Source organism: Haliaeetus albicilla, chromosome 4 (assembly GCF_947461875.1).
Source record: "Haliaeetus albicilla chromosome 4, bHalAlb1.1, whole genome shotgun sequence".
Lineage (NCBI taxonomy): Eukaryota > Metazoa > Chordata > Aves > Accipitriformes > Accipitridae > Haliaeetus > Haliaeetus albicilla.
In genome coordinates, this window is record NC_091486.1 from 25,215,954 (window position 1) to 25,240,391 (window position 24,438).

Below are 24,438 nucleotides of genomic sequence, written 5' to 3' on the forward strand. Positions count from 1 at the left end.
TTATTCTAAATACTTAAGCAAAGCCACCTCAGAAGTGTCCAGTTACACTTACATAAGGCAGATAACATGCAGGACTCCTATGCTATTTACTGGTAGCTGAACCTTCCATGTTATTGACAAAGTAACAGAGTATATTATTTAGTATGAAATTTTATATAGGAAAAGAAACTTCTTTTACATAGAAGAGCATTTAAATAGAGATCCAGTTGTTTTACTTCAGAGCAGAAAAGCAAGCTCCAAAATTTATCAGCACGCTTTCCCCTGGGGCTAGCACTAGCTTGTGTGATGTACCCAGCCAACAGAATGACAGCTTTAGTTTCAGCAGAATTTAAGCCTTCATGAAAGAAATATTTGGCTCTTCACACGACAAAAAAAAAAAAAAGCCTAGCATATTAGCTGGCATACCAGTTGTGTTAGCCTATTAAAATAGCTTTAAGCATGAACTGTTTCTTTCACCTAAAAGAAGCTGCAGATACCTGAGTGGCCAATTTTTGGAACTCGCCTGAATTCTGCGCCTATGAAAGTGTGATGGGCTACGCCTGGGGGAGAAGGAAGAGTCCCTCCCTGAGAGCTTCACCTGGCCACAGAGGAAGGAGCACTCTTTTGCCTTTTCATGCAGAATAAAGAAAACTGATCAAAGTGGGTCAGGCTGAAACATATTTATCCCACAGATAGGTTTGATCACATTTTGCGACAATTCTATTTAATGCAGCTAAGCTTTAAAGTTGGTGTCTGTGCGTGTGTCTGTATACACATATGTATATATAGTTTCCCAGGTTTTTCAGCTAGCAACCAGGGAATATTGAGTGAATATTTTAGAAAGGTTTCTAGAAACTGAATTCAGCCCTTGCTACTGTCAATCACTGCATTTGCAAATCAGGTAAAAAAATACACAGATAGAAAGATATGCAAAGTTTAGTCTTTAAAATGGTCTTTATCATTTTTTCCTACCAACTAGCATGATGTCAGAATACCACGGTAAAGTGAAGGGATGCAGTCACCTACTGTTTTGCTGGGCTCTTTCTGACTACTTTTAGATCCGCTGTGGATTCAGGATAAACTATGACCAAATTTTGATACATTCTTAATTAAAAAAATGTAATTCAGCTATTATCACAGAGAAACTTGTTTCAAACAATTCTTCATTCCCCAATTCCTCTCCCATGTCCCAGCCTGTACAACAATGCTTTCCAGCAGAATGCAGATGCACAGTTTTAACCTCTGAATTCAAGAAGCCTTCTGCAGATGCTGAATTTTACATGCGTAAGTAATCCCATGGCAATCAACACATGTTCTAGAAGAGCATGTGTACCAAAAGAGCCCCCTGAAAATGAACAGCATTCGGCTACCAAAGCAATTGTCCTCTGAAATGAAAAAGGTTCATTTGCAGTGTTATGCTCTAATAGCCTACCAATTATGTCTCCTTTTAAATTATCAGTGGCTAGTTTCTTAACGCAATTCATAATTTAGGGAGAGAGAACATGTGTATCAGTTTCTTGCACAATACATGCAGTTGGTCGACTAAACTAAGGATTACTAATTTTTGACATTTATTTTGCCTCAAGAATGCTCTCCTGATGCCACATAATCTTGAACGTGCCCTAACCCCCAAACATAAAGAAAACATGACTCATAATCACGGCTAACTTTATTACCTTTTTTTTTAATCATGCTGCAGAACCTTATTTCGATTCATTCTCAGTATCACAATAGAATTTGCAGGAAGGGAAACCATGGTAACCAACTAAACGTGCTACAGCAGATATCTGCTCAAAAGAACATGCAGTACCATCACACTTCAACGCCTACCACTAGTACAATCTCTACCCGTTTCCTCTTTATCCTCCTCCTAATTATTAAACAAGCTCTCAATCACAAAAGGCTACATTGCAAACCATGTCTTATTGTTACTGTCATTTGCTATAGGTCCTAGCATTAAGCATTGTACTACTCTTTTGCCAAATTTAAAAGCAGATCTAATACCTCCAGGAGTTAATTAGGAATTTTCAGTTCTTCTCATCTGTTTGGAACACCTAATTAACATTACAATGTATTTTATGTATCTTTGTTGTCACAGGGACTTGCTGATATGTACGGACACACATACACACCTACAATGATTTTCTCTTAGTAATTTTTTTAAACCTCAGGGTTGCAAAACATTTTCAGTGGCATTCTCTGATTAATTAATTAGTAAACATTGTTGAATTCTGTTGTGGGTTTTTTTTTGTAAATAAGCTATGAGAAACCACATCCATGATTAAGTACAGGCATTAAATATATAGTGTGCTGATTTGCTGCTCTCATTTGTGTTTATCCGGTGTCTGAACTGATACAATTTCACAGGCCTTCTTAGGCTCTGAACATCAATTTTATTTGAAGGACAGCTCTGAATACTTAGCCAAACTCACACTTAAAACAACATTTAAATTATCATTTCCTTTTTCCCTAAGAACGTACTTCTACCTCTGTTACAAATTCTGAGAAACTTGTTTTCTGAAAACAAAACCTTTTTTGTTTCAAATTTAGATTTAAAAGGTGGTCCATCTTAAAAGTCATGATGCAAATTAATTGCACAATAATGGATGAAAGTAGGCAAAAATAGCTCATCAGAAGATGATCAAAATGCAGCTTCTTATATAAGCGGAAAGCAGGTTTTACAGTAACTCACCAGCAACCTTAATAACTGAAAAGTTTTTTGGGGTAAGAATCACTTTTTCTACCTTACTAAAGAAGAAGAAATACTCAAAATCTTCACTTTGAACTCAGTTAACTATTCCACAGCATTGCACTAAGATTATTTGACTGCCTTGGTTAAGTCTGCAAAAGCTATTATTTGTCCTGTCCTATATTTGGTCATTTAATCGGTGCTAGCCTATGTCGGTAGCTATTGCAGCTCAGGAACAAGATTTTTAGATCTACTAAAGCTAGTTCTATAAAAGCATCAGAGCCTAATGCCCCACAGTGGTCAAAAATTCATTTAGAAAGGTTTAGAGAACAAAGAAAGAAAACTCCATGGCCCACTTTATCTTGAACAGGATGTGCAGTCCTGGTCCCCTCATCTCCAAAAGACCACCACAAGAGTAAGAGAAAAGCACAGAGAAAGATGACAGAGATGAGTAGGGGTACGGAACAGCTTCACCACAAAACCTGAATGTATAGCCTAGGACACATCGACTTATAAAAAGAACAATAAGGGGGACGTGAATGGCACGGAAAAGGTAAATGGACATCAATTGTTCACTGTTTCTCATAATACAAAAACAAGAGAGCATCCAATAAAATGGTGAGATAGAATCTTCACCAACAGGGATGCTGCTTCCCATAAAATCTAGTTAAGGCACGGAACTCATGCTACAGTTGCAAACAGCAAAGTCTATGAGGGTTCAAAAATGTGCTCAGAAAGCCACTAGACAAAAATCAAAAATCTCTCCATCAAAAGCCTGAAAAAATAGCAAAGATAACAACTCTGCTCAGAAGTCCCTGAACAGCAAATTTTCAGCAGCTGGGAGAGCACACCAGAGAACTACTACTACATGTTCATCTTGTTCTTAACACTTTTCTTTCAACGTCTGCTATTAATAGCTACCAAAAAGTGGATACTGGACTGGACTATGAACTGGTCCTTTGATCTGACCCAGTGTGTTCATAGTCAGAGAACTTGCTAATACAGTAACAGAGATACATAAGTAGGGAGAAGCTCTTCGCAAACAATTACCCAGATCTCTCCCCAGATCTGCCCATTTTATGATGACTTAAGGCATCCCTTACACTAACTTAAAAAGAAGTGAGATGCAGAAGAGCTGTGTTAGGAGTAGAACAGTCCATAAAAGAACCTTAATGCACCAACTGCATTTGCATTCTGTGCATTTTGGCTGTAGCTGAAGGCTGTAGCTTAGTGTGATTGTCCAATCTGTTGCAGATTTCACAAAAACATGTTTTTAAAACTGTGAATTCTGTCTGCCTACAAAGGAGTTATGATTTGTGGCATTAACAGTTTATTCTTTATCTTCTAGAAGGATTAAGTTGTTAAACAAGTGGAAATCTTCAGTACAGAGCAAAGACAATCTGAGCATCTCTGGAAGATGCCCACTGTAAGTACAGTCTAGAAGGGAATGAGCAATAAGGACAGAGACAGAACAAGAGAGAATGTAATTGTTTTTCCCCTATAATATAGCTCTCTGTGAGATGATCTTCTTTAATAATTCCAGAAGAAGATAAATACTCACTTTACAAAGTTGAGCTAGTGTTCATTAATCTCTATCAGATTTGCAACATAGAGGATGATGTATTCACAAATATGTTTGGGCAGTCATAATAAGGATTCTGAGTTCTACCTTTATGTCTCACCTAGCTTGCTTTGTAGCCAAAGGGTTATTTTTAGCGTTTTTTCTAAATTCCAATTTAACTATGTTAGAAACTTTACCAACACAGCAGATACCTGATGTTGAAGTTGATTAAATAAACTGTAATATAAAATAAATAAATCAAACAACAAACACCAGGATATCTTTCTTTTTGAATTCCAAGGATGCAGAGGACGCAGTGCCTTCACTTAATTTAGTAGCACCAAACCAAAATATTAGACAAACAGAACTACAATTGGAACTAAATTCAAAACTTCACCAATGGCTGGTATGAACATACCATTGAAATTTTAGACATCAGCTACAATAGCTGGTGGAATCAAATGTAGCATTCAAATTCTTCCATGACTATTTGAGGAGTTAGCTGGTTTGGGTCCTCAGGACAAAGCACAAAAAGCTTGTTTTTTCCATTGCCAAAATGAAGACTGGAAATATTTCATTACAGAGACATCATACCTTGCCACAGAAAGGGTTATGATCCTGTTTCACTAAACTGCTCTTCACGACTGGATGCACTGGGTTTTTCAGGATTCCCAGGCACACTGACACAAACACAGGAAGAAGACATCTGCCAGAGCTGGGCGCGCGGAGCTGTCTGTATTACTGAATTGCCTGCCACCCAGCAGAAAAAAATACATCCAGGAAACAACCCTGTCTCAGTCTCAACAGCAGCTGATCCTACCCAATGTTTCCACAAGACTTTTAGGTCTCAATGAACTGCGATTTTATGATGCAATCATACTTCATAGGTAGTTTCCAATTTGTCCTAATCACAACTGACAGACTGTCAAAGACAGACAAATCAGGCAACAAACACACACACAGTGAGAGATAGATTCAGTAGATACACAGAAATACAGAGGAAACCAAGTATTTATGCCAAGAGTCAATGGGTACCCTCAAACATCTAAATTTTATTCAACATTTTCCATTCATTTTCCAAAGCATGCCTGAAAAACAATCATAAAACATGGATATTCCATTTTATGTTTTGTCACTATGTTAGTTATTGCAGGATTAGAGCACCTCTTCAGCATTGTTGGGTTAACTTGGTAAAATGATGTGAAACCTGTTCTGTGTCTGTTTCTTTACATAAAACTAACAGCTGACCAAGTTTTCTTTTCTCCCACACCTTCTAAAGGGTAAAACAAAGGTAAAGAAGGAAAAGCAAAAATCCTACAGAAGTGATCTTAAAATTAACATGACTGCTTGAATGACAGAGTGGCATTTAAGCCTAGTATGAAAAGACCAAACTTGATTCACACAGCTAGAAAAGAAAGGGTGAAATTGGAGACCCTGAAGTCAATCAAAGCCTTCCACCAAACTTGGAAAGGTTTTTCCCATACATACCACCCTACTGACAAGCTCTGTTTCTGGCCAAGGAGATGACATTCTGAAATTCCTGCTGGGATTATCTAAGCTGTGGACAGAGCTACCTTTGCCGTCTGCCAGTGTAGTGACACAAATACAAATGATGGTCTCAAAAACTGCTATCAAATACCGGTAAAAGTACATAAACTCATCATGGCAATCACAGCAAACTTCTCACAGTCAGGATGAACAGACAGACTGCAGAAATTACCTAGTCTTTAAGAGATGCTACAAGGTCAGCAACACAGTCAGTGGGAATATTGCCTAATGGGTATATCCTGCAGATATTATTCCAGGGAGAAGAACAATGAAAACTGAGCTAAACTCTGCCTCCAGTCGATGGAAACGCAGACTCCTGCTACACTTCCTAGTAGAGAGAAAAAGAAATCCTAGTGGTAGAACTCCCACGTGTGGAAGACACAGCGCTGCAATTCAGAGAACTTTCACTTAAGTGAAGACCCTCATTCGTGTACTTTAAAGGCCAACATCAAGACAATAGAGCATTACTTCCTGTAGGATGGAAAGCAGCCACTCAGACTACCACCCTTAATATAGAAGTCATTCAGCCAGTGCTTCAACATAATGAAATGGCTGCAACGTGCTGCAGTTTCAGATACTGAGGTGTTTTGCCAAATGCTGAATTTCCTCAAAATAAATCAATGATAACAGCTTTGCTATCATTTGAAGCTGTTTCCCAAATTGATAACCAACAGCTATCCATTCTCTTTTATATTGGGTGTAAAAATAGACTTCATTGCTTTCAAAAAGGTTTTCCAGTTTGAAAGAGATGCCATCAAACCTAGAAAAGACCCATCTTTTGACCTGCTGGACTGGAGGAGCATTTGTAAAACAAGCTATATCATGCATCCTGCAAGACACTCAGCAGCTTCATCCTTCACAGCCTATAGGCCCTGTGCCTTCTGCACTGTCAGAAGCAAGGGGCAGGAGTTCTGTCTTCAAGCCAGGTGTTATGACAACTGTTTTCTTTTCAGCTTTAAATGAATATTGCAAGTGTAGAAGTAGATGAAATGGAGTATTAGGCCCTAATAAGCAACACCAATTCCAGTGTAAATGTCAATAATGTTTCTATTTGGATTCTTATTACTACAAAACCAAATATCTCAGTAACATATACCCCCCCCCCCAAAAGAGAACTAATTCATCACAGCCTATTATTTCAAGATATTCTTATTTTAATTGTAATCTTATTTTACCCATATAAAACTTTCAGGAACTGCATCTTCTCCTCCAATGTTTTTCTGTCCTAGTTAGTTTCAAAACATTGCTAATAATCACCATCTCCCATCTGAGTACTTAGGTGTACAGCCCAGGCCAAAATAACCTCCATTATCATAGAAGTAATTAAACTATTTAAAACTCACAACTATTTAAGTTGTTTTCTCATTTCAGGTTTTATTTCAGTTTTTTATTTATATCTGATCCACTTGCCAGAATTTTGCAGAGCGAGGAAACAGATCTGCAAACATTGTTAGCTAACAGGTGTTCAGATAAAAAAACCCTCCTGATTTATTGGCCATCCCACAGAGGGACTAGAGAGAACTAATTGCTCTTCAGCAACAGCTAGCTAGCTAGCAAGTAACCCACAGCAGACTAGTCAGGTGAACTCAGAAGATGCCTTTTATTTCTTGACCACCTGCTCTCCCAATGTCTACATGGGGTCACATCTGTAACATAGTGGGAGAAGGGCAAAATGAAGCACCACCAGAAAAAACACAATTGCTATTATCCTGATGGTGCAAACAGTAAGGAATGTTTATGCTTCAGAAAGGGTTAGGGAAGGTTAAAGATACCAAATCTGTAACTAGGGTAAAAAAGTACCATGATTTTTGAAAAATCTTAAAACAATCACAAGAAGCTTAAGCCCTAAGGTCAACAACACAGTACAGTCTTTTGAATATTTTATAAATTTAAAAATGAAGTATTAATTACCAACCTTAATGCTAAAGTGTAGGTTCCAAGTTGCCGTTGGCTTTCACGAATGAGATAGCTTCCCTCTGCAACACTTAATAATTGGTCAGCTTCCTCCCTTGAGATCATCCCATGGAATCTAAGGAACAAAGACTTTTTGAAACACATGTCTTTTTACTTTTAAATCACTTTTTCCTCTTCTTTTAAAAACCACCAACCATGGTAATTAAGAAAGAAACAAACATAAAATGACTGATTTTTAGGAGTCTATGCCTTAAATTAATCTCCCTTTCTGCCTGCATTTGAAGTCACTTTAAATGGTTTAGAAAGGCTTCTGTGAAAAAATATCTATGAAACAAGTATATCACTTTTTAAATCTGCATCTATCCATTTGTTATGTAGAAATAAATCCATTTTGTCCTGCTGGCTTCACATGTTTTGTGCTAGTGGCATGCAATCCAACATTTTGCAGCATTCGGGGATATTATGGCAATTTGCTAAAATCTTGGGGATTGCATATAATCTCAGTAATTACTGGTGTAATAACCTAGCAATACTACACATCTTTTACCAAAATAAACCCAAATAGGATCTGCTTTTTTTCCCCACACTCAATCTAACCATCTTTGCCTTAGCAGTCTGCAATAGAAGACACATACATACTGTACACTTATATAGCATTTGTGATCCAAATCTTTTTTTTCCTGCACACAAATACCTTTTGCAAAAGCCAACTGGAGGTGGGGGTAGAACAACTCTTTGAAAGTACAGAAATCTATGTTTTTCTCACTTAAGGTAGCACTCAATGATATCCGTATCCATCAGAAAATGCAGCTGTAATTTTAGGCAGACAAAAGTGATGGTACTGCCATAATAATCTGATGGTGAGCAAGACACGCTGCTGTAAAACACATAGAAGAAACAAGGGGCCCAGAGCAAACACTTGCAACCTCTTCTGTAACTATTATCAACAAACATGTCTGGATGAATCACTTTCAGAGATGTATGTTACTTACTCTCTTCCATAATATTTGGGTCTGTTCTCTACCTAGAAGAAACAACAGAAATTGTAATGTTTCATAACAAGTGAACCCATACAGTAAGCATACTGTCCATAATATAGTATTAAAAATAGAAAGGGATATAATGTGAAAGTACAGACAAAAATCACCTACTATCCCAGGATTTTCCCTGTGTGTGGAATATAGGGAAACCAAAGACAAACCTTTGGGAAACATTGTACTTCTGAATGGCTTAAAACAGAGCGAGAAAGAATGAGCCACTTGGATCATGTCATTCTCAGGGCTCTGCTAATACAAACTGATGGCATTAAGTATTGCTCGTACAAATTGCCAAAAAGGGGAAACAAAAAATTCATTCCATGGGTGTAAGCGTGCTATATTGTTAAGTGCACTAATTCAGTGAAATATCTATAAAACTCTTAAATTTACAAGTTATCTTCCATCACAGAGCTGCTGGTGCCACTGCTGTGAGAAATTAAGCTGCTACCATATCCCCTCAGAGTGAGGGCAAGTGGTAGATTAAATGATCAAGTGCCTAAGTCTTGCACTTCTTGACTTCACTAAACTGTGTAATATGTAGTATCACCTAAAAGACCGCAACAGGTATGCATGCGTTATGCTGTGTAACACCAGCCTGTCCATGCTCTAGAGACCATACAGAGTAAATGCACACAACATGCAAGGGTGTCAGAACACAATCTGCCTCCTAAGTATTTCAGACAAAGTAACTAATTTGCAATTGTCCAGGAAGTTTAGAGACAAGTGAGGAACTGCAGACCTCCCAGAAATCAGCTCAATAATCTAAACCACCAGATTATCCCTCCTTGCTAAATTTAAAGGAGGAAAAACTCTTTGGGAGTAAAATTCAACAATTATACAACCTGAACTACAAAACGATCCAGCTATAATAAAACACAAAACACTCACAGTAAACTGCCACTTCAGTTTCTTTTTTCCATCTTTTCAGAAAAAAGCCTATTAAAATTAGCACTTCTTTCCAGTTATCTCGGTGGAGTGTAAAAGATTTCAGATGTCCAAAACAATGAAAAATACATCCTGGTGTATAGTCTAATCACAACTCTTCCACATCCCCAGAAAATAAAAAGCTATTGTGATGGTTCATCACTTTTTAAAAATCATTCCATCACGGGAAAGACTTATAATGCTCTAAATAAAAGATTTTCTTTTCCTACGTAACAGCAAACAAGAGTTGACCAATGTGATAACTATTTTCAAAGGGCCTGAAAAGACTGGATCATTCCAAAAAAAGAAAAAAAAAGTCTTACATATTTTTTGTTAAATGTAGGCTATTTCTTCAATAGGAAGATAGCAATATGAACAGAGAAAAAGCGAAAATATTTTATTGTTGTTATTATAGAAGCTTGCAACAATTCCTAACTAAAACCCTCAAGACAAGACACTAGACTCAGGCAGTTGTTAAAGAATCCCATTGTGAGTAAGATTGTGTTGTCTGCCTATTGAGATTTTATATTTATCTCAGTGAATACAGTGAATTTATATGACAGAACTGGAAATGAATTAGTAATGTGACAGAGCATCTTCAGAGTACTTCAAATCCTAAGACAAATTATAGTATTATACTCCAGTATGACTGGAGCAAAGCATCAGAGAAAAGCTCTGCTGGACTTCCAGGCAATTGTAGCTGGGTTTGCAGTTCATCTTGGTGGACGATGAGTTAAAGAGGATAATAACCACTTCTGCTAACATTGAGTCTCTACTAATCAGTTTTACCAAGTCACAAAAACTTCAGTATAAATGTTGATGTGTAACACTGTTTGCTTGTATAAGGCTCAGTGCAACTGCAACCCCAATTCATTGAGTTATATTGCCTGGGTTTTGGTGTTCTGTTTTTTTTCCATAATTTTTTAAAATTTATGGTAGTATTAGGGGTTTTTGACATCTAGATTGAATGCATACATTTAGACTCTAAGGCAACTCCATCAGAACTTAGCAGGGGCCTTCTAATTCACTCAGAATTAGCTGGGCTACATACACACTTAGTGCAGTGCATGTGAACTTAGGAAAACACGCTGATTTCCCATATGTCAAATTTACCATACAAGACAGTAAACACTGTTCCCCAGCTTTCTATAATGCTTCCTACAGGTGTCGTTACACCAACTATACTCATGGCAACTTAGGCATAAAAGGTGGTGTAGCATTTGTTCTTACTTCAGGTATCCTTAGCTGCACCAGAACTAGAAGTGACATGCAGCTTTCTTGGTCTTTTGTGTCTGCCTGGACTTCACAAAGTTCCTGCCAGGCTGTATTTCTACAAATTGCAATTGCAGGCACCCTCCAGTTGCACATGAGCACTGAAAGCCAAAACAGTTCAGAAGCTTCATTACCCTAACTTTCACACTCAGTCAGCCTTAAGTTAAGGAGACAAAACCAAAACATCCATCTGGACTGGAACTAAAACCCACCTGAGACAGGAAATAAATTTCTAAATAAAATCAAAGCAGTGGCAAGAAATCGGTCATTTTAAGTAAAGCTGTTAGCTGGCAATACAGTGTAATTATCCTCTGCAGAGTTTCTTTCTGCTCTGGCAGTATTTTTGGACCAAAGTATCATTGAGCATGAGTAGAGGCAGCCTTTGCTACTTCATTTTCTCTGTATCCAGTGAAGATCAGCTAAATGCTAAGCCTTTGGACTTCTCAGGACTTTCTATTTATGGAAAACATTTCCTATTGTGGTTTGTTTAGCCTGTGTTTGGTACAGTTTTAAAAACTGCTTCTAACTTAGAAGAAAAAAATTGTGAGATATTTGTTTTCAATGTGCTTATTTGTATAGCACTGATGCAGAGGCCACAGGAAAGATTCAGGTCTCACTATGATACCTGCAAGAAACACAAAGGTCAGCAAGATATTCACCATTGTTTTGTTCCTGATTTATTCAAACTGAGGCGTGAAGCCAATGAAACCAATTTTACCAACAGATAAATGGAGCAGACTTGGCAAGTGCCTTACAGTAGCTGTTCCTTTGGAAAAGAGCTTAGTTACCATGAAAGTTGGGAAGGCATTCTGGGTGAATATCATACAGGTAAAGCCATCTTTGAGAACAGCTCTAACAAGGATGTGGATTATATATGCCCACTCTATGCTATGTTTCTTGGCTACTCACAGAAGCCATTTTCACAAGACTACATAGAGATGCTGTTTAACAGGCTTGTTAACTACTAGCACAGAATTACGATGAAGCCTCCTAATAGGATGGAAAAGGCCAGTGATTTTAATTATCTCCATCATTTGTCTGTTTGATATTTTTTCATACGTAGTTATCTAAAATTTATCGTGGAGTGCCTTCATATAGCAGGCAAGGATGCTATAAATATGCCTGCATGTGCACGCACACACATGTGTATATAAAAGATTATACACACAGCAAATACAAGTTCCAGGGAGGTAATACAATATTAATTGGACAAACAACATTACAATTTGGAGGTAAGCCTCACGCAGAAGTCAGACATCCTTAGAATGTTATGGAATCACCAAGTTTACAAATGAACATCATACAGTGTTAAAAGCCTTGGCTCTGCTGCACCTTCACAATAAAAAAATCCCAAATGAATGCAATGCTCTTTTTACCTCAGTGTCACTCCACTGATCTGTGTGTTGCTCTGATATGAAACTGGTGTAACAGAGCAGAAACTTGAATTCTCTGTATTTGAGAAGCATTTCATGTTAAGTAGGTCATTCCATTGAATACTTCTCTCAGTATCAGCACTTGTACAACACGTGCCTTTGCATTTTTATGGTGTGATTTCCAATTATTCTTTAACAAGTGCTTTTTCCCCTAATCATCACTCTTGCTTATGTCAATAAGTGGAATACAATAAGGCAAGAGGAGCAATTTAGGTGCTAATATGTTACCAAATTACATGTTGTTCCCTCCCACTGACCTCTTTGATGTTCTCTGGACCAAAATTCTCTTCCTAATATTTATGAATTTGTTTACACAGCTGAATAATTCAACCACTTAGGAAAAGATTCTGCTCCCCACTGACTCACACATGGCTGCTAATAGAAACCCAGCTGAGAAAGAGCAGATCACAAAGCTCAACACTAGCAGGAGAGGCTGAGACCAGAGAGAAAGGTTAAACATGTTACTGCTCGTTGAATATATTTTCACTTCAAAACTGGCTCAGCTGCATAAATTGTTCAATACTTATAATGAAAAACACTTACCTGCATTATAACGAATTAATGCAGAAATAGGAAAATGCATACTGATAATGTATTCTTTTTCAATTTTACCTTTATTAGGTAAAAATAAGCTCCAAAGAGCTTTGTTTTGGTAAATGGATTCTTTAATGAGAAAATGTGTATTTAACATGTTCTGTTCTGCAGCTAAATACCTGCAACTGACTGATTCTTTCATAGCTCTATTTTCTTTAGTTCAATTCTCACTAGTTTCTAAAACCTGCAGATTTTATTTCTCAGTTCCTACAACAACATTCATAGTGCAGACACAGGTTTACTCTGCAGCTCAGGGGCTAGGATAAAGCTATTTTAGAACACAGAATGTCTCTCTTCATTTTCTGTTCCCTCTGGCACAGGGAAAGTTTTACACTTAAAGTTTGTCATATGTTATAATCTTGTTTTGGAATAAATTAATGAAAATATGATATTATAGACACTACTAATGTGTTGCATTTCTTTCTTCAGTGATGACAGGACTTAGCAGAGTATTTTGATTGCTTGTGGTACTTTTGCCAGTTCCCCATTGACTCTAACAGACTAACTTCCTATAGAATTAGATGAGGAGGACCTCTCTATGTAGGGATGCAGTAAGCTCAGATACCCTCCAAAGAGCTTGGATGATTAGTTCATGCAGGACACCACTCACCCACAGCAAATTTTCCTCCCTAAAACAGTCCAACTTTTCAATTTGCCACCTGTATAATAGCTAATAAAATTTTATAATTAACAGTATTACAATTCAGTGATAACAAGGATGAGAAAATTATAGCGGTCAGTGTGATTTGTATTTGAAGAAGCTTTACACAGTTGCTTTTATATTTGGCTGGCAAGAGTAGGTCTCTTGTTTGATTCTAAAAAGAAGCCAATCTGGATCAGATCAATAGCTGAAGGATTTCCAGCACTCAAGAGGCAGGAGACGTTTTTGATTTTCAGATACTGAATACATATTTATATCTCTGTTTATCTGACTGGATAGGCTAATAGCATTCTAAGAAATACTGCGAAAAACTTAGTAAAAAATTTGCTTGTGACTTCTGATCACCTAGAGCAGAAAGACCCCAAAGCAGTTCTCTGCAGTCAAACTAGCATGTGATATAGTGCCAACAGATCTTATTGAATATGCTGGACCCCTTTATCAGTTTACAGTTTTTCCCTGACTACAGGGTACGTATGCATTGTGCAGTCGACATGCAAAACAATTACGATTGTTATCTGCTGTAAGATTTCCTTAATGTGATGGTACTTTCCCACTCCTTACATTTCTATTATGGTTTTTTTTTTGTTTGGTTGTTGTTGTTTTGTTTTTTTTAAAGAAACCAAAAGGTATATAGAAAAAATGAAGATTCTAATTCTGTAGGAATTAAAGCATTCACAACTGAGGCTCTCAAAGCATCTAACTGAAGAAACTGAAGAACTGTTGCTCATCACCACAAGAGCCAGGCGACTTTATAAGCACACACTGTAAGTGGGGAGGACCTCGGGGGATTGAAGGGTGGTTAAAGGGAGTATTGAAAACAGGATTATTAATATTGGCAATTATTATCATTGTATCGAGCATCCTCCCATGTGTGCTGTCCTTACTGCAAAGGGCCCTGCAGCAGACAATTCACATGGCATATTTAGCGCAAAAACAAAAAGGGGGAATTGTGGAGGACCTTGGCTGGACCAAGGGGCCTGGAGAGGATATTGACCTTGACAAGATTACAGTGTTCCCGTGAGAGAACAAGAAAGGATGAGAAGCATGCCTGGGAAACTAAGTTTAAGGAATGTGTTGACCTTTTGCAGTTGTGATAAGGAACCTGAAAAAGTTGCCCAATGAGGGGTGAGAAAAACAACTTCTGACAACTTTTTGACCAATAAGGGACAGACATATGTACAAGGCAACAAGTATAATGGGTATAAATTTGCTGGCTTGCAGTAACAAAAAAACCCCTTCTTTGCTTGTACTATGAAAATGCGTACTTGTCGTTTGTCCATCTCGACCACGACATGTAAGTTTGTCACTACATGAGTAAACAATAGCAGAGCTCCGAGATAAGACTCAGCAAATAAAAGACTACAGTGATTGTACAGGCATAATGTCAGCACCTCAGTGAACAGTGTCAAAAGGCTACCAAACAGCCCTCATACGTTTTACAATATGCACGTATATATATATATATATATATACACCTACACACACACTAGCACTTCTTCCACCAGTGAAATACTTTTGAGGAGAGGAAGGAAAAAGCAACTGTTCAACAGCACTTAACAACAATAAACACAGTCCCTTGGAGGCAGGGAGTAAAATACTTCATCCTATCCAGGTGAGCACTCTGTACAGTCTCTATACAATCACAAACCTGTATTGTAAGACTAAGCTCCTACAAGACTTCAGATATTTTGTATATTAAGGTAATGAAAAACCCTATCATAGGGAACACAAAATAGAAGAGACCTTCCTAATAATGTTGCAATGGGAATAAAAAACTGGAAAACCTCCATTTTTTTTCATGGCTCAGATCTTATCTTCTATACATCTCTCCTTCAAAGCTCCATCCCACCACCTTATTTGATGTACACAAGATATCTGCACAACAACCTTAACAAGAATACCACTGCTTGGACCCTCATTAATAGTGGAAACACTGGTTAAAACAAAACCTTTTTCTACAATGCTTCTTGTAAAATTCATGTATTGTTCTTTCCTATAGCTATGTCTTGCTTAAGTGCAATCAGCTATAGCTATACTTTTCATAAAAATACAAATCTATCAAATTAACAAAGGAAAACAAGAGTGCTTCCACTAAACGCAGTATTTCACTTCTGTTAAGTCTCTACTTTTTATCTTAAAAATTGACAGACTACTTCACAGACTCACAACTGGGCATTTGAAAAGATGACAGAGAAATGCCTGTTTAATTCTGTGAAGTAATCCTCCTTGTGATCTAGACTGTAAGCTATTAATGTTCCTGGCAGTGCTATGTCCCTCTGTATGTAACACTACGTCAAAGTGACTAAAATATTTCAAAGATTAATTTCCTTTCTCTTGGCACATGTTAAAAATGCTTAAGTTCTATTGCAGCAATGTAATAACTTTCAGTGGTTATTCAGTAAGAGCTGTGTTTTGTAATACTGCTTAACAAGTCAAGCCTAACATTTCAGCATTTTTGAAATTGAAATTAATGCTTCCCAGGTTCCTAACGGAAGCTGCAAGAGAGACGCAGTTATGAATAAAATCTTGCTGGCACGGATGTTTGGTATCAGTTAAACCTTCCAGCACCACAGCTCTGGAGAGGTGCTGCACTGCTGGATGGCAGCTCAAGGGTACACTAGCAATTTGTGGTCTGCCACAACAACTGACCCCGTGAGCAGGTGCTTCTGTATCACTGTGTATCAACAGGATCCTGTTGTTACTATTTGGATCCTTAAAATCTGTGGCTCTGCATAGCTTAGCTACTAGTATTAATGAGTCTTAAGTACTACGACTCAGATAACAGAATCAGAGGAGGTTTCAGTCTTCCCTCTGTTGATTTATTGCACACATGTAGCAGCAATGGCTGTACAAACAGGTGCGTAGTTCCCCTGTACAGCTCTGCTCTTGCTTCTGTGACTTTCTGACCGAAAAAGGAGGACAAAAGGCATGTTTCCATGTACCTAAGAATCAAAAACCAGTAAATGATTCTCTGGTATACACATCATCCCCAAAATGCTTTTAAATTTTATTTTTAGATCAAATGGATTTCCAGGTACCAGTGCCCCCAAGGCTACTTACTCTAATCATGGCACCAAGTGTCCCAGGGAACCGCTGTTTGGGTTGGACACCATTAAGTATAGACTTGGAATTACTGGGCTCTATAAAACCAAACCTTTATAATACCCACCTCACGAGTGCAGGTTATCCTTCTAGGATGGGGAGCTTCCTGTTGCAACTGATACACTGGGAGAAGGCAGAAGTTAAATTCTGATTAATACAGAATCATTGTATAAGTTACGCATCTTAACACTAAATATTGCTGTTTAAATAAAGAAGACTTTCTGCAAGATTTAATGCAAGGATACATATAGGAAGGTCTCAAAAATTACTTACATGTGGTCAGAAAAAAGAATGTTGCTAGCCAAAACGGGATTACTGATGATCTTTACAATTAAATTCATCAAGTACTATGGAGTAACTAGGTAAGACCAGTCAAGATTCCATCAACTAGATCAGAAAAGGAATCGTGACAAACACAAATTAAATTTTATTATATGTCAGATCAGGCTGCTGTCAGACTTTCTTCAGTAAGCAGATGGAGACCCATCCTACTACACTGGGCACACACTCAGTCACCTGAAATATGTCAAGACTTTACAAGATCATTCAGAACTTTGCAGAATCAAACCCTCTGCTTTTGCCACTGGTCAGTGATGACCTTCCTGAACAGAGAGAGAAATGGCCTTTGCATTTGCAGATCTAAAGAAATCAGGAGTTGAGTAGCAGAGTAAAACAATTAAGGCCCAAATTATGACATGCACTTACTAGTATCTTCCCTCCCTCTTTTTGTCTTTTTTTTTTCTTTTTTTTTAAATAAGCCTCATCAAGCCAGAATAAATCTTAGGAGCCAGCTGTAAATGTAATGGTACTAATGTGCAGACTTCCTTATAGGAGTGACTTTCAACTTCTATCCCAAAAAGAGTTTGGTTTGGCAAGTCACCTTCAAAATGAGGCTGTCAGCACTAAGTCAGTATTTGAATAGTACTCTAGAACTGATACAATGGACATTTGGAATTGTAATCTTTTAAAATAAAATTTTGTTTCAATCATTAGTACTAACACCAAGGTCTAATAACATGTGCTGTCACCTTCTTCAGGTAATAAGACCATAGATTGATTTAACCAGTAAGATTTGACTTCATTACACTTCTCATTTGATCACGAGTCTTTTCCACTGACAAATGCTGTATTTATGTGCTAAGTTACATGGGAACGGAGCAAATGGCAAGATGCCCGATGATATGGCAATCATAAGATAAAATGGAAAAATTCACTCCCTTTGTTCAAAACAAAAAAACTAATGTTTTTTCCTGATGTTACTAAAATCAATCCTTACCATTCTGTATTGGTATTACAAAAATGATATTTGCAGGTGATGAAGAACAGCATACCAGTATAAAAACCAGTAATTTTCATTTCAAGCATAGCATGACCATTTATTTTGCCAGCACACAGATTCCCTAGCTTCTGTTGTAAAAGTCATATTTGATGGCACTGGACCTTGTCCACATCTAATTCTGAGAACTGTAGAGTCAAGTTCAAAGGAAAAAAAAAAAATCACAGAGCAAATATGGATTTCTCTGAATTTCACAGAAGAACAGTGGAGAATCACAATCAGCATGCTCTGCCAAAATTGGCTAAAAACTGAGAACTGTTTCCCACCTTACTTCAAGCCAGGCTGAAAAGATTTTCTGGAAGGAAATTCTTCTTCTCCAAAGGCAGTACCTTTCTCCTCTTCCAGTCAGAAGCACAGCAGGTAGACTAGTTAAGTTACAAAACAGGATGCCCATTCCTCCTCCTCTAATTGATGTATGCAATTCAAACTGTTCAACACCAGTTTCCTTGCTGTAATTATTGCCAGGGAAGTCAAACAAGACATTCCTCTTCATTCATCATGAAACAGAAATATAATCAAACCCCATGACTCTGCACTTCATTCTGAACCATGGGAAGGGTTCACTATGGTGAAGCATGACAGTGTAGGAGAGTGGGTACATACACATTTGCACGCGCCCAAGCCTTCAGCTCCTGGCAAGGTGCCAGTGAAGACTTGGTATTAGAGAGGTTGGACCCCCGTTACAGATTATAGCATGGAATAAACCAAACAAAGAGGCAGTGTTCCCTGAGCTCACAGAAGGTACAGAGCTGTGATTCATTGTTAATGCTTACAACTGGGAGCAAAATACACAGATCTTGGTAACAAGTATGAAAATGTATCACAATCATTACTTAACGTTGTTTAATACCAAGGAGTGAAATGTCTCAGTTTTATCTTTTAGCCCTCCACTGCAAGAAAAAAGCTTGTTCAAATCGTTCAGTGTGCAAATTCTTTAATATTAAGTGGCTGACTTGGCATATGACAAGCTACTGGTATAATATATGATGATTCAAAAGGCACAGACAGGCTTTGCCACCAGATTTGCAAAAAGACCAAGGTCCCAGCCATCTCAATTACATGACAGCAATTGCATATGTTGGCAATTATTAAAAGCTGTTCAAAGTCATCCATCTAAAGAAAACACTCAAGGTGGACAAATTAAAAGCCTTCAGCCTTTTTTTAGACGTTGCCTTTCTATTTTCTTCAATTAACATAAATGTATTTTAAGAGACCCTGACATTCCTAGACTGTTAAGGCGTAAGCAGTTTTGCCAACTCCTGTAATTTTTACTACAAATTTCACAATATCTGACTATTTACTTACAGCCTAAGCTCTTTGAAATTTCTTATGAGACATGTTCTCATTTACGGAAATCATCTAACGCTTATATTGCATAGAAGATCTTGACTATGTAACTCATGATCACTTTAACAACTCAAAAATTGGAAACCAAAGCCAAACAAGAAGGCCGATTTATGAATTTTAAGGTCTAACTGTGATTTTTGAATGCATCAGGTTGGCAAAGGCAGGGACAGAACAGAAACAACTGACCTCTGTGAGCCATTAACAGAAGACTGGTCTAGGTGACAGAAAAGCTGTTTTTCCAGTGCTCAATAATTCTACTACATGTATTTTAGCTGACAAAAATACTTTCATCTGCTCTCTTACACTTACTCTCTTTCTAAACATGGTTTTCACCAAGCCTTTAAGACCAACCCAAAATCTCTGATTGAAAACAATCTCCCACTGCAGGATGGAAACCTTTTTGAAATAACTGCATTTTCTCAGGTGCTAAATCTCCCCAGCCTTTACAGAGCAACATCTTCATCATGTGAAATGTTGCTTGAGCAAATCTCTTTAGCCTGAAGACACCAAGCCTTGGGAATATATACAAAAGAAAATGCAAATGTAAGTCTGACATCCCTAAACTGTTAAGTGTGTTAAACACACAAACATTCTGCTTTCGAAATCTGCTTTTAACAGAAGACTCTTTCTTGCTGTGGTTCCTCAAGTCTCAAAATGTCTTGCACCTTAGCTTTTCTGTCTACAAAGAAGTAGAGTTTAGAGGTGAGACACTGTGGGAAGCTATGATGTTTTGCTATGGTGTCATTTGTCTCAGGTGTTCTCTTCAATCTCACTGAACCTCCATCAGTGCTGCCAAACAACAGGTCATTCCTTTACACGGATTTTTTTTGTATTTAAAAATGTAAGATTGTTGTTTTGGGTTTGGGTTTGGTTTTTTTGGGGGGGGGGGGGGAGGTTGTTGAGGTTTTTTTTATTTTATTAGGAATGAAAACCAGCAAGTTGTGAAATTCCCAAGGGAGTAGTGCTCTGATCTCAGGGCAACATGCCTGGACTACTGCCCTGCACACCTGACTAAGGCAGCCTGCAAGGCCAGCTCCCTCTGAGCTTGGGGGAAAAAAAAAAAAAAAAAAAAAATCCGTTGAGATACTTACAGTAAGATTTCCAAACAGGTGGCCTGTATTCATCAGTATCTGAAAGAAAAACAAAAAATCTTAATGTTGTGTTGGAAATACTTTTAACACAGAAACAACCCCGCAGAAGCACTTGCAGATTAAGATAAATATTGCACGTAGGTTCTAAAATTATTTTTTATGATCAGAGTATAAAACAACATGTTAAAAGTTCCCCCTCTTAAACTGAAAATACGAAAAGGTATTTTCTTTAGCCAGCTAGAATAAAAACTCTAGAAATACATTTGCAAAATGGCAAACATGCAGATCAGAAGCCAAAATACTGGGGGGGGGAAGGGGAATGCACACTGTTTTACTATGTATATATCCATAAGTTCCCTTTTAAATTACACCAGAAAGATTTTTTTAATCTCAATTTATATTCCAATAAACCAGTCTTCATCCAACTTATTCCTGCCATTAGCTTTTTCCTCTTCTGGATAGGAATTAACAACTCCTAAAATAAAATCAGAGTATGTAAGTACTATGAAATATTTTGCAAAAAAGAAGGGGTTTTTTTCATACTACTTGGAAGCAGTCAGTATGTATTAAAAGTACTAGCATATTTCTAATATCAAATTTTAATTCTCAAATAAAATTAAAAAAAAAAAAATCCCAGTGTTTTTTGTCACCCTTATGACTTGCTGACAACTGATCTGACATTTTCAGCTCAGGGCTCTGTTGCAAACTTTGTCTCTGATCCACTGTTTTACCACTCTGACCAGCTTCATTTCTGATGCTACAAGGTACTGAGGCTTTCTGCAAGATGCTGTGCTTATCTGCCTTGGAGCTGGTAGGAGTTACTCAGTACTCATTACACCACAGGGTCGTAAGTTGAGAAAACCACACAGCCCACCTTGCTGTTTGAAGCCTCTTCTCACTGCAGCATTCATTTCTGAGCTCTGTTTGCAATTGTCTGCTCACTGGAACTACCTGCTGCATCCAACAAACCCCTAATTTCTGTTTTTATTATGAGGTTACATAAAGATCAAACAATCTGGGAATGTATTGCTTGAATTTTGGCCTGAGTGTCATCTCCACTTGAGACTCCCTAAGGCCTCCAACACTGAGCCTGAAGATGGGAAAGGATTTTGCTTTGCCTCCCGTTAGGATAAGCAATCTGCCTTCTTCAGCTACTTGCTATAGTCCATCTCTCCCACCTACAGTCATGTCAAAATATCTCTAAATTAGAGCTTAGTGGAATGAAATATTTTCCAGTTTAATTGGCACAGAGTTGCCCGTACCCTCCCCAAACCCACCCAGCATGCTCTCTGCTCCGAGCTATCATTTTGCTCAATTTTTTACCTTGTATTTTAGCACTATGCATGAAGATGGTGCAGTCCTTACAGACTACTTCGGTGGCAGTGGGTTTTATAAATACAATTCATTATGACTTTATTATTAAGGTAGCACTTGGTCAAACTGCCAACCCCCAGAATATGATGGGTTTTGATCTTTGGAAGGTTCAGCAGATGCACTACCATGTCCTGGGGATCAGCCAGAGCACCTCGAATCTGCACAGAGACCTTCAGTAGCCCGCACTATACTATGTCAGTGAAAGAAAATCAGCAGCAACAGATGCAGCCATGGTTATTTGTTCCTACTCTGATACCTTTAATTAAGGCAGTGCAAGTCGATTCATTCCAGAAGCATTGTAACATGATCCCTTAACACTGCAGTGTCACATGGAAAAAGGGCAAAACTTGGAAGTAAAATAATGGGTTTAGTCCCAGAAGACAACTCTTACCCCACTAGCTGAATTTTCTTTTGCTATAGTCTGTTTTTTGGCAATATATGCACCAGTTGAATTTACAAATAAATAATTTAAGTACAACACACACTGTATTTGTAAAATATGAGCTGACTATTACGAAAATACTAATATCTTGGCAGTCTAACCTATACTTGCTTGCACTCCAGCCATATAACTGTTACAACTAAGGGCAGCATGATTATAAAACTGAAAAACAACAATATTTGTGCCAAACAAAAAACCCCAAGCCTTGTTAAAGTCAGGCAAGAACAGCAGTAACTTTCATACAACAAATATTTAACATTCAGAAATTGGAAGGAATGATTTATGTTATGCAGCTGTGCACAAGGATTTTGTTAGAAAATCTGTCGGTGAGCTTTACTGCCTTTACAGTGTGAGAATACCCTCCGGTCATCCCACATGAGGTAATGAAAAAACAAAAGGTCATTTCTATTGTGATTTTTAAAAAAAATGTTATCTGATATAAAATACTGTAGCAGCAAGTACAGCGCAATAACAAGGGTGAAGCAGAGGGTCTGTAGTGTTTGTTTCTGTGCAAGAATGTTTCTACTGTTAAAACCACTGCACTACACAAAGATAAAACAGAATGAGCATAAACATCAGACCAGTCTCTTAGTTATCCATTTTTAAAGATTAATCGCTGTGGTCCCATTTAACACATTACCAGTATTTTGAAATGCATTATTAGGAAAAGGGCTTGATTTTTAGATAGTGCAGACTTCCAGATACAGCATCTCCAATTAGGCATCCAAAGTACTCAAAAAGCACTTTAAGGCATGATAAAAAACTCACAGAAAATGCTGAACCCAAAATACATTTTCTCACTAACACTGCACCACTTTCTAATTAACGCAATAAACTCTATGCTGTCAGTTCTCAGATTTTCTACAGCTCCCATCAGCACAGTATCTCAGCTCTGCTAAATGTTTCCATGATAAAATAAAATAATTTTCTACAAGCTGTGCATCATGTTTTATCTTAACTGTATTTTCTGCCTTAAGTGAGATGCAATTCAGCTTAAAGCTGCTCTTCTCCAAAGGTCTGGAGCACTACAGAAAACATAAATGCATAAACTGATCCTGCCAGCATTGGTGAGCCTTTTGCTAGCACAAGGGCACTCTCATCAGCAAGTACATTTTAGATCAGGCACACTGTCCATGCACATAAATCACAGTTTCAAACCCAGCCCAGTTTCAAACTGACAGATGCTGGTGCTGAATAGTTTTCCTAACCTTTAAAAGGGAAAATGTTTGATAATATCCTACTATCCCAAGCAATTACAGTTTTTTAATTCTTCAGAATTTTGCTCTGATTGGAAGGGTATATGTATAAGATTTTATTTTTACATAATATAATGGGACTTCCTCAAATTCTCTACCCTGAATCCATACTGATAACTAATAATTTTCCAGCCTGGAACAGATTAGAAAAGAAACAGCTGTATGCCCAAACCCATACTTTTAAGCTCCTAAATAGACCTGTCATAATATAAATATGTATGCATGTATAAAGAAAAGAGTACGAATATATTAAACTGATACATCACTTGAAATCCTAGTGAGGCCCAAAGTTATACGCAAGGTAAAGGGGTGGGGGGACACAATGCTGCAGGATACACGAAAGTACATTTACAGTCCTTTACCCTGTAGCATCAGTCTTTGCTCTTGAACCAACAGCAAAATCAAACTCATCTTCAAAGCAAGCATCTTACCACAGAGTAACAGCTGATGCCTCCAGTTCAGGCATGAACCTACATTTCTTGAATACCTTACGTGACAGGTTATCTGTCTCAGCTTCTCCAGGGGCAAGCAAGAGTTTGCCAGCCCATCTCTCTCTCTCCAATGGACAAGGACAGAAGTGATCCCTATTTCTTAAACAATTCCCAGCACTTTCTTGTGGTCATCTTCTTTCCCTCCCAAACACACTCTCCTCCTCTCTCTTCTAGGACTCTGCCTTCCCCCAGCCTTAGCAATCTTCATCTGCACCTCATCCCCGAGCAATGCTTTGGTTTGCTCCTCACTGCTGTCCTGCTAGGACTCACCTACCCAGCCCGCTCTATCTCCTCAGCATCTCATTCTCAAGCCATCTCATCTCTACTCAAGGCTTCCTTGAAATTTGCCTAAATGCAGAGAAAACAGAGGCAGAAAAGCCCAGAACA

General features: G+C 37.9%; 1 protein-coding gene across 1 annotated transcript in view; it reads right to left on the bottom strand.

The window, feature by feature from the left end:
* Positions 1 to 24,438, bottom strand: part of CHN1 (chimerin 1) — a 106,046-nt gene that overhangs the window by 62,352 nt on the left and 19,256 nt on the right. The window contains exons 2-5 of the mRNA XM_069781476.1: positions 20,489 to 20,527; positions 16,782 to 16,837; positions 8,684 to 8,715; positions 7,693 to 7,806 (exon numbers count right to left, since the gene is read on the bottom strand). Coding sequence (XP_069637577.1) covers positions 7,693 to 7,806; positions 8,684 to 8,715; positions 16,782 to 16,837; positions 20,489 to 20,527 — 241 coding nt within the window. The remainder of the gene's footprint in view (positions 1 to 7,692; positions 7,807 to 8,683; positions 8,716 to 16,781; positions 16,838 to 20,488; positions 20,528 to 24,438) is intronic.